Source organism: Oncorhynchus mykiss, chromosome 26 (assembly GCF_057628025.1).
Source record: "Oncorhynchus mykiss isolate SJ-2025 chromosome 26, ASM5762802v1, whole genome shotgun sequence".
Classification (NCBI taxonomy): domain Eukaryota; kingdom Metazoa; phylum Chordata; class Actinopteri; order Salmoniformes; family Salmonidae; genus Oncorhynchus; species Oncorhynchus mykiss.
In genome coordinates, this window is record NC_143047.1 from 14,151,264 (window position 1) to 14,162,850 (window position 11,587).

General features: G+C 43.0%; 1 protein-coding gene across 1 annotated transcript; it reads left to right on the forward strand.

Moving 5' to 3' along the window:
- Window positions 1-290: 290 nt before the first annotated feature.
- Window positions 291-2,791, forward strand: LOC110506424 (sulfotransferase 2B1). Its single transcript, XM_021586021.3, has 6 exons — window positions 291-621; window positions 967-1,175; window positions 1,300-1,426; window positions 1,522-1,619; window positions 2,137-2,317; window positions 2,472-2,791. Exons 1-6 carry the CDS (start codon window positions 483-485, stop codon window positions 2,600-2,602), a joined length of 885 nt encoding a protein of 294 aa, XP_021441696.1. The 5' UTR covers window positions 291-482; the 3' UTR covers window positions 2,603-2,791.
- The last annotated feature ends 8,796 nt before the right edge of the window (window positions 2,792-11,587 follow it).

An 11,587-nucleotide genomic window follows, 5' to 3' on the forward strand; every position in this document is an offset into this window, starting at 1 on the left:
ATTCCTTAAGCATCAATGAGTATATATCATTAATTTATATGTCAAAAAATGGATGTATCAACTAAGGATTCCAGCTTTGCGACCCAGACCAACAGGCTCAGAGACAATTTTTATGTACAGGCAGTGTGGATCATTTTACTCAGCCCCAACTTCACCTGTACAAAATAAAATGATCTCTATACAAGTGGTAATTCCCATGGCTACAGTATGTACCATACAGTACATTTCCTCCAGGGAAAACCCCCACCAACCAGACAACATTAAACGGTTTCTACGGCCACACCCACTCAGCTTTAGAGTTCCTCTTACAGTTCCTGTTGTATCTTACTGCTTCGCTATTTAAGGTCCGTAGCAAGCCAGATCATCTCATACTTCCTCACAGATAGTCAGTCAGACAAACAGACAGAGAGACAGGCACAGGCAGACCAAAAGGCAGACAGGCAGTTAAGTAGACAAGCCGACAGGCAGGCAGACAGACAGACATGGCCAGGCTGGACGTGACAGAGACCTTCCATCACATCTCATTCCCTGGGCACATTCACACACAGGACTCCCTGAACTATGCCTGCCACTTCAAGTTCCAGGACAGGGACACCGTCATCGCCACCTACCCCAAATCAGGTAAGGACAGGACAGCTCTGTCACACCTCTGCTCTGTGTCACAACACATTAGACATGCTGCAACACTAGCCAACTATAGTCCTTCTCCCTCTTTCACATACTTTGCAGTTGAAGAAAACTGTCAGGTTTTTAATAACTGTATATGTACAGACTACAGTAAGTTATTGTATTGTCACGGTTGGTTTTGCTTGTCATTGATTCATTGTTTTCAAGATCCACTTCTCTCAGACAGCCTAACTTTATGGAAGTAGTGGTTTAGGGAGGGATTCAATGAAGACAGAGGTATTAGGTGTACAGTTCTCTCTTTAACTCTTCTTTCTTTCCCTCTGTGATCTCTGGTTAAAGGGACTACCTGGATGCAGGAGATTGTCACTCTTGTGAAAAACAGAGGGGACCCACAACTCTCCAAAACTGTCCCCAACTGGGCCCGAGCCCCCTGGCTGGAACAGTATTACAGTGCAAAGGTGCTAGGGGCCACCCAAGGGCCCCGAATCATTACCACTCACCTGCCCTACAACCTGCTGGCCTCTGCCCTCCAGGGCTCCAAAGCTAAGGTAGGATGTGGTTATGTTGAAGAAACTATTCTCAATGCTGTGAGACATTTCCTTTTTTTGTAAAGCAACTCTATGGAAATAATATATTGATAGCAAGTGACACTATCTCCACCCCGTCTCTTAGGTCATCTATGTTGCCAGAAACCCCAAAGATGTTGTTGTGTCATATTACCACTTCCATAAAATGGCCAAATTCCTCCCAGAACCCAACTCATTTGATGAGTTTCTGGATAGTTTTCTGGAGGGATCAGGTGAGTTGACACTAATGATTTGTACCTCGTGCATTTCTGGGATTTAATCCTCTTGTTAACAGTCAGATCTAATCCAACGTTTACCCTTTTTACAGTGAGTTATGGGTCCTGGTTCGATCATGTGAAAGGCTGGACGAAACAAGCAGAAGTCTTGGCAAATGTTCTTTATGTCTCTTATGAGGATATGTGGCTGGTAGGATAAATCTTCTCTATTACTGTCTGCTATTTATTGTGGTTGTCATGCAATGCAAACACCCCATTACATTCTCTCTTCCCCATGGCAGTTGTGTCACCCCTAACCTTATTGTAGACATGTCCATTTAAGGGCATCAAAACACAACACTTGTATCACAGCAGTTGTATTACAGTCTCATGATTCTCTGAGATTGTGTTAACTACAGAAATAGGCTGTCCTTCAGACATGAAAATATTAGTCATAGATTATAAATAGACCTTTGTGAGATGCTATTTTAAGTGACATCATGATTTATTCTTGGAGAACAGGTGCACATAAAATACCACATGAACATTGTTTTAGGAAAAATAATTGCTTGCATTACAGGTATTCACTGTATCTCACCTAATGAGCGTTGGATCTCTTAATATGCCACAAATGTTGTTGATAGACTAGACATAGAAGATCATTTTAGCCTCTTGTGAAAACAACCCTCTTTGTCCGTATCTATAATAAGAGCATTGACTTTTCTCAGGACCTGCGAGGCTCGATGGAGAAGATCAGCGCTTTCCTGCAGTGCCCCCTAGCGGGCGAGGAGTTAACCAGCTCCCTGAGACACTGCAGCTTTAGCAGCATGAGAGACAACGCCATGGTGAACTACACCCTGGTCCCACAGGAGATCATGGACCACAGCAAAGGCAAATTCATGAGGAAAGGTGGGGCTCCCTTGCTCAACAGGAGTACAATCCTGACTAGAGATATGTTTCAGTCAGTGCCAGAAGGATAGAACAGTACCATAGGCCTCCCCTGCACTCACAGTGCTGTGGAGAGAGATGGGCCATAATAATGAAGACCTTGTTCTGTTTGCAGGTAAAATCGGTGACTGGAGAAACACTTTCAGAGAGGACCAGATTTGTCTATTCGACACCGTCTACAGCTACCAGATGCAAGACTGTCCTCTGACCTTTCTGTGGGAGTGTCCTGAGGGGGAGGAGGAGTAGGAGGACAGGCCTCTGGGGATCAGGGGAGGGCCCTTATCCTCCATGCCGCCGGAGATTGATGGATACGCTTCATACAAGGCCTGGTATTCTCCCACTGATGTTCTCTGTGTTTTTGTGAATGTAAATGTAATGTACATAAGCTAATATAGTAAAATAATATAATAAAATTGATATGCTAATATAAACAAATATTGTGTGTGATCTATTCGTTGTTGTTGTTGGGTTTTTCCACCTCTAAAGAAATCTAAGTGTTCCAGTTACAGTTTTTCTCAATTGCTAAAACACAATTTCTGAAACCTTGCTCCATTTCCTGAAAACATTAAACACAAAACCTCATCTTCAAGCACTATTTACATGACCTCTGACTCCTCTCGCAAAGTGAAACTTTCGCCTCAAAACAGTTTTACCTGTGTTCAAAATCAAACACTGCTCTCAAATCATAAACAAAGAGATCAAAATGATGTACACTCTCAAGCAGTCAGTAAACAATACACCGAAAAATAGAAAACACATTGTTCAAAACATACAATTCTCAGGGAGAAGTAAATCTTCAATCTCAAAAAATATTCATATTTTTCCGCCATTGTCTTTTGATGAATGAAAACATGTTCTATCATAGTAGCTCAAATTTGATCAGAAATTACTACTCTGCTTTGCTCTTTGCAATTTTGTTTTTTGTTCTTCCTCCTCCTTGTACCCCTATTTTTACAGTACTGTACCCTGCATCTCACAAACTTGTCCTTTCTCTCTGTGATACTGTAATTCTTGTTGTTTGTTGATATGAACCTGCAACCAGTCAAAATCTATTGAGCAGTCAGTACTGTTAATAAATGGAAAGCACAATGTTCAGGGCCATACAATGTGTCCATTGTACAGTATACAGCCTACAATGCACTGTACTACAGTATACAATACTAAAAGGGACAAAAACAAAGGAGTAAATGTGATCAATGTGCTTCTTCTTGTCTTTGGGCTGGGTCAGGCCAGAGCACTTCGTCGACATCACAAGCAATATTGTCCCTCCTGAGGCAACGGGGGAAGAAGCCTCTTGTGTGTCGTATCCAGCCCTGACATGATTCCTCACCTATATCACCACAGGCTAAATCCATGGCTTGCAGCAGGTTTGCTCTGGTGTAGGGTTGTCTATCATACACTTTCCATCTCCAAGAGGAGAGAAACTCCTCAGTCGGATTCAGGAAAGGCGAGTATGGAGGGAGGTACTATTTCATAAACTGCCCATTGATGTTAAACCATTCCCTTACCTGAGCAGCTCGGTGGAAACTGACATTGTCCCACACTATCACATAGGTGGGAATGGGATTCTCATTTAGCTCTTGACCCTGCTGCTCTTGAACCTGCTGCTCAAATAAAATATATCTTAGATTGGCAATAAATCTTAAAGGTGCTGGGTGTTATATGGCCCGAGTGTAACATGGTGATGTAGAACACCACGGTTGCTGATTGCAGCACAGATTGTGACATTGCCACCTCGTTGACCAGGGACATGATTGGCCCGCTGTCCAATCATGTTTCGGCCTCTCCTTCTCCTCTTTGTTAGATTGAAGCCTGCTTCATCGACAAATATGATCTCATGGGGTCTGTCCAAGGATTCCAAGTCAAATATTGTCTGTGTAGAAATACAATATACTGTATGTAGGATTTTGTAAGTCATACAGAGACAGTGCTATACTGTAGAGTACAATTAGGCTTCTGATTCACATACATTGTATGCACTGAAGAGTAATGTCATTCACATAGTATGTGTTAGTACTGTAGACAATCTGGATTTCAGTAAATGTTTCTGAATGTACACTTACTTGCACATACTGAGCTCGCAGTTCTTTCACCCTTGGTGAGTTGCGCTCAAAAGGTACTCTGTATACATGTTTCATTCGCATCCTGTTACGATGGAGGACACGGTCAATTGTGGAAATGCTCACACTGTCGATTTCCTGGAAGTGTGTGTTGTCTTGTATCACTCGTTCCTGGATTTCTCTGAGTCGTATTGCATTATCTTGAAGGACCATGCCAACTATAACGGCCTCTTGCTCCCGAGTGAATATAGCTGTCCTTCCACCTGCATGTGGCAGCCTTGCAATTCTACAAAAAGTAGTTGTGCAGTTACAAAACATATTCATGCAGTACAATACATACAGTGATTCACTTTACAAATGTCTATTGAAACAGCTGCATATAGTGCAGTACAGTACATTTGGAATTACAAAAATACAGTAGTATACTGTACCTGTTCTCTTCTCTGAATGTCCTTACTATGGTGGACACAGAAAATCGGCTCAAATTGGGTTGCACTCTAAGTCCTGCTTCCCTCATTATCAGTCCATGGACAAGAACGTGGTCTATAACTGTTGCTCGAATTTCATCAGATATTTCCACTCTTTGTCTTCCTCTTCCTCTTCGTCCTCCTCTTCCTCTTTCTTTCCCTCCTCCTCCTCTTCCTCTTCGTCGCCCACCTCGCATACACACTCGTCCTCGTCCTCTCACATTGTTTCTCCTATCCATTCTCAGACTTTCTCCTTCCCACCTTCAACAACCTGTTTGCTCTCTGAACTGGCTTATATTGGTTGTGTCGCATCATTTGAAACAGGTTAAATCATTTTTGAGTGGTTGTGTTCAATCAATGACATATGTTCTCTATTTGTATTTGATTGTTGCCACTTGTGTTTACCAGTATGGATGACATGTGCATTAGAGTGCAGAATGTGTTTTGAGAATGAGAATGTGTTTAGAGTTTTGCTGAAAAGTCTAAGTGAGATTTGCAAATTGTGTTTTACCATGTGAAATGGTTTAAGGTATTGACAACAGACTGCATAATTAGCTAAATGAGTCCAGGCAACTGAGAACTTTGTTCAGCCAATGGGTTTTAGTGTTTTAGCAACTGAGAAAAACTGTAACTGAATGAGAGTGAAGTTTCCTCTCCATCTTGGCTTGTGCTGCAATAGCTAGATGAACAAACCATGTCTCCTCCCTAGCTAGCGCTGTCAGCCTGTCCCTCTCATTAGCCTGCTGATGGGATCCGAGAGGGACACATTGAACTCCCTGACATTGACACACTAGAAAACCTCCCAGTGTGTGGCAGTGCATCAAGCAGAAGGGCTCATATATTAACTCCAGAAAGGCTGACGTGTACATAAAAAGTCACATAGCTTGACTCTGAACAACCTGGATTTCCCATATATAGCTCATAGCTACGTACTGTACTTCCATCAGTAAGGTTAATGGAAAACGATGTGACAGATTCACCAACTACTTCTCAGATAGAGTTCAGTGTGTCAAATCGGAGGGCCTGTTGTCTGGACCTCTGTCAGTCTCTATGGGGGTGCCGACTCTTTCAGGCCGACTCTTTTCTCTGTATATATCAATGATGTCGCTCTTGCTGCTGGTGATTCTCTGATCCACTTCTACGCAGGCGACACCATTCTGTATGCATCTGGCACTTCTTTGGACACTGTGCTAACAAACCTCCGATCGAGCTTCAACGCCATACAACTCTCCTTCCATGGCCTCCAACTGCTTTTAAATGCTAGTAAAACTAAATGCATGCTCTTCAACCGATCGCTGCCCACACCCACCCGCCAGACTAGCATCACTACTCTGGACGGTTCTGACCTAGAATATGTGGACAACTACAAATACATAGGTGTCTGGTTAGACTGTAAACTCTCCTTCCATACTCACATTAAGCATCTCCAATCCAAAATTAAATCCAGAATCGGCTTCCTATTTCGCAACAAAGCATCCTTCACTCATGCTGCCAAACATACCCTCGTAAAACTGACTATCCTCCCGATCCTTGACTTCGGGGATATAATTTACAAAATAGCTCCCAACACTCTACTCAGCAAACTGGATGTGGTCTATCACAGTGCCATCCGTTTTGTAACCAAAGCCCCATATACTACCCACCACTGCGACCTGTATGCTCTCGTTGGCTGGTCCTCACTACATATTCGTCGCCAAACCCACTGGCTCCAGGTCATCTATAAGTCTTTGCTCACTGGTCACCATAGCAACACCCACCCATAGCACGCGCTCCAGCAGGTATATTTCACTGGTCATCCCCAAAGCCAACACTTCCTTTGGGCGCCTTTCCTTCCAGTTCTCTGCTGCCAATGACTGGAACAAATTGCAAAAATCACTGAAGCTGGAGTCTTATATCTCCCTCTCTAACTTTAAGCATCAGCTGTCTGAGCAGCTTACCGATCACTGTACCTGTACACAGCCAATCTGTAAATAGCACACCCGACTACCTCATCCCCATATTATTACTTACCCTCTTGCTCTTTTGCACCCCAGTATCTCTACTTGCACATCATTATCTGCACATCTCCCTACTCTTCTACATTTGCACACACTGTCCATAGATTTTATATTTTTTTATATTGTGTTATTGACTGTATGTTTGTTCATGTGTAACTCTGTGTTGTTGTTTGTGTTGCACTGCTTTGCTTTATCTTGGCCAGGTCGCAGTTGTAAATGAGAACTTGTTCTCAACTGATCTACCTGGTTAAATAAAGGTTAAATAAATAAATAAATAAATGTATCAGCAACACAAATACAGGAAGTGGTTTAGTCAAAGAGGAAGTAGTCTACTCTTTCACTGGTGGTAAGTCACATGTGTCCCCATCCCCCTTGGGCCTGTCAAGCTGTCAGCTTTGGAACATTATGGTGAAGTTATGCGAACACTAACTGACATAGATGTTTGTTATCAATGTTCATAAACTTCAATTAATCTACTCAGTCTGCAACCCAGAGTTTGTAAAGTTCTGGTTTCAATGAAACCGACAGAATTCCCAGCTTACAATAGTCAAAACAATGTTTTTCACCAGAGCACTCTGAAGTCCATTATACAAAGACATCCATTTTATACCATGCTTCTTATTTACGCACACACATGCACACAAACATTAGGAGAGTTATCTTCTTCTCCATAGTTCTCACCACTGTGTATCACTACCCAGCCGACAGTTCCATTCCCCCAAGATTAGGGAAACCTGGAGGGGTACTCCCTGTCCTATCATACATTTCTCAGAGTTCTAGCCGGGTCGGTTCACAGTTTAATTGTTCTCTGTATTTTCTTAGGCACACACACACATTCCTCTCTTTCCCTGTCCAACCTAGTTGGACTCATGTTTAATATTTTAATTACTCCTTATACATGCTGCATAACCTATAATCCTTAATGGTTAATTTTCAGGTAAGAAATATTTATTCATTATCTTTAAACTCATAAATTATTTTATCACTAACAAAAGGTCATAATCCTCCCGATCACAGTTTATATCAATGAGTGGCAGTGTGTCAAGCTGATCCAATGAGTGTCCCCTCAGTAACTAATGACATCGACCTTCATCTGCTGCTCTCAGACTCCGGCTGCTTGATTAGCACTTACACGGCAAGACAAGTGGTGCTTCATAGAGCGCATGTCTGACAATAAGTGTTGTTTATCAGGGGAAGTGTTGTTTATCAGGGGAAGTGTTGTTTATAAAGGGGAAGTACTGTTTATTAGGGGAAGTACTGTTTATTATGGGAAGTGTTGTTTATCAGGGGAAGTACTGTTTATTAGGGGAAGTGTTGTTTATCAGGGGAAGTACTGTTTATTAGGGGAAGTGTTGTTTATCAGGGGAAGTACTGTTTATTAGGGGAAGTACTGTTTATTAGGGGAAGTGTTGTTTATCAGGGGAAGTACTGTTTATTAGGGGAAGTGTTGTTTATCAGGGGAAGTACTGTTTATTAGGGGAAGTGTTGTTTATCAGGGGAAGTACTGTTTATTAGGGGAAGTGTTGTTTATCAGGGGAAGTACTGTTTATTAGGGGAAGTGTTGTTTATTAGGGGAAGTACTGTTTATTATGGGAAGTGTTGTTTATCAGGGGAAGTACTGTTTATTAGGGGAAGTGTTGTTTATTAGGGGAAGTACTGTTTATTATGGGAAGTGTTGTTTATCAGGGGAAGTACTGTTTATTAGGGGAAGTGTTGTTTATTAGGGGAAGTACTGTTTATTAGGGGAAGTGTTGTTTATTAGGGGAAGTACTGTTTATTATGGGAAGTGTTGTTTATCAGGGGAAGTACTGTTTATTATGGGAAGTGTTGTTTATCAGGGGAAGTACTGTTTATTAGGGGAAGTGTTGTTTATCAGGGGAAGTACTGTTTATTAGGGGAAGTGTTGTTTATCAGGGGAAGTACTGTTTATTAGGGGAAGTGTTGTTTATCAGGGGAAGTACTGTTTATTAGGGGAAGTGTTGTTTATCAGGGGAAGTACTGTTTATTAGGGGAAGAGGCCAGAGCTAGAGTACTGCACCTAGCCACCAGGAGGGTGGCACGTGGTTGTGTTGCCAGACAGACTCCACTGTGCAGACCTGCTTCAGCCCTCATGCATATAACTCAATATATATAACTCATACAGTATACTCTATGATTCCATATTTCAGAATAGGGCGTGGTGATGGGTCTTTGGATGAGTATACACTACATTTTTATGCGATTCAGCCCTCTATGGTCCCGTTCTGTGAGCTTGTGTGTTCTACCACTTCGCAGCTGAGCCGTTGTTGCTCCTAGACATTTCCACTTCACAATAACAGCACTTACCGTTGACCGGGGTAGGTCTAGTAGGGCAGAACTTTTTACTAACTGACTTATTAGAAAGATGGCATCCTATAACGGTGCCACGTTGAAAGTCACTGAGCTCTTCAGTAAAGCCATTCTACTGCCAGTGTTTGTCTATGGAGATTGCATGGCTGTGTGCTTGATTTTATACGCCTGTCAGCAGAGGGTGTGGCTGAAATTAGCCAAATCCACTAATTCGAAGGGGTGTCCACAAACTTTTGCATATAGTGTATGTTGAATTTGCATTTCCACACCAGAGATAATTATGATGTTTTGGATGAAAGAATGTGAAGACATTTAGCTATTCTTAATCTAAACACTACTCCTATTTTAAATGACACCAAGACTGACTTTGTAGCATCTACAGATCCATCATTGTAGTGTCACAAATGTCAACATTTTAAGCAATTATTTCTCAATAGGTATTCAAAACATCCTTCCCCCAAAGGGCCTTTATATGGTTGTATTTCAGGAAAATCCAAAACATCATAAATATCTTCGGGCCAACTAGTCTAGCAAACAGGTGGAGCTGAGTGAGGAATAGGGCAGCAACGGGCTAAAAATCATCACAATAGCTGTCCTCACATTCACTTCATACAATTATCATAGCTATGCTAATGCACACTGCAGTGCATGTGTTATTGTAACAACTGCTAATTAACTTATGCAGAGTGAAACAATGAATGGAAACACAGGCTAAGAGGAGTATCCTCTTCATACCACTCCACCTGTACACTGGGCTAAGAGGAGAAATAATTGTCACTGTGAATATCTGTCGCAACATTTGGTGAATATAGGTACTGGTCTGCTCTAAGTCTTACAGATTTTCGTTGTATGAGACTCCACTGAGTCACTTTCTTCTTTGATTAAGTAACAGAGACAAATCTCAGCAGACCTTTAGATGAGAAAACATTTGAATGTGTAGCATGACAATAGTCTCTCTAGACAGACGGGTTGCCTCCCACAATGTACCAACTTTCCTGCATACGCGTCTGTAGAAGTAGAATCTCGTGATTTGTGTGAAACCTCCTCGGTTTCAGAGACTAGAATGACACTGATTGTTGTGTGACCAAGGTGTTTAGTCACTGTGCACTATGCTGTATATGCAATCCATTATAATTATTCATCATGGTTGAATCAAGAGCATATTTCTCACATCCAAGAGCCATATGCCCTACCGAGGTCCACATGTCGCCCATGCCATTATAGACCAGACCTGGCTCCACCCATCTTAATATCAACATTTCACATGGATTTTGAGCAATTATAGGTGCTAAATGACTACAGCTGTGTGAGTCACAATCATTCCTCCTTCAAATCCAGCAACAACACATGGCTGTGGCTCAAGCCAGACTGTGGTCTCAGAGACACGGTGACATGAGGACACAGAGCTGCACCCCTCTGGGGACATGGGGGAGGGGTGTCAGAGGAACAGTGTGACATGCTCTGGGGTGTTTAGCCAGCACAATACCCTGGCGTCCACCCTCAACATCCCCACAGTGCCCTGGGTGATGACCCTGTGTGTGTGTGTGTGTGTGTGTGTGTGTGTGTGTGTGTGTGTGTGTGTGTGTGTGTGTGTGTGTGTGTGTGTGTGTGTGTGTGTGTGTGTGTGTGTGTGTGTGTGTGTGCGTGTGTGCGTGCGTGCGTGCGTGCGTGCGTGCGTGCGTGCGTGCGTGCGTGCGTGCGTGCGTGCGTGCGTGCGTGCGTGCGTGCGTGCGTGCGTGCGTGCGTGCGTGCGTGCGTGCGTGCGTGCGTGCGTGCGTGCGTGCGTGCGTGCGTGCGTGCGTGCGTGCGTGCGTGCGTGCGTGCGTGCGTGCGTGCGTGCGTGCGTGCGTGCGTGCGTGCGTGCGTGCGTGCGTGCGTGCGTGCGTGTCAGAGAGAGGGAGAGAGGTGATCAAGAAAACTAGAGAGAGCAAGCGAGAAATGGAATGTTGTATATCAAGTGAAGGAGAGCAGGATGAAAGAGAGACTGATAAGATGTGAAATCTTTCTGCTGGAGGGGTGGGGAGTGGATGAGAGCGATATATAAGAGCGATATATAATATATGACAGAAATTGTGTATGGAACAACATGACAGACAGACAGGACAGACAGGACAGACAGGACAGACAGGACAGACAGACAGGACAGACAGGACAGATAGGACAGACAGTGAAGCTGTAAAACTTCAGAGCAGACCATTACCTATAGCGACTGCCATCAAAAGGAACATCAAATTTGACATACCAATTAGGATCTGTCTAAAAGTACTTGAATCAGTTATAGAACCCAGTGCCCTTTATGGTTGTGAGGTCTGGGGTCACCGACCAATAATTCACTAAATGGTACAAACATCAAATTGAAACTCTGCATGCAGAATTCAG

What these genes read in the sequence shown, in the direction of transcription:
- LOC110506424 (XM_021586021.3), top strand. Translation starts at nt 483, where the DNA reads ATGGCCAGGCTGGACGTGACAGAGACCTTCCATCACATCTCATTCCCT. An exon ending in CGCCACCTACCCCAAATCAG is followed by an intron (nt 622 to 966) that starts GTAAGGACAGGA and finishes CTCTGGTTAAAG; the next exon opens with GGACTACCTGGATGCAGGAG. An exon ending in CTTATGAGGATATGTGGCTG is followed by an intron (nt 1,620 to 2,136) that starts GTAGGATAAATC and finishes GACTTTTCTCAG; the next exon opens with GACCTGCGAGGCTCGATGGA.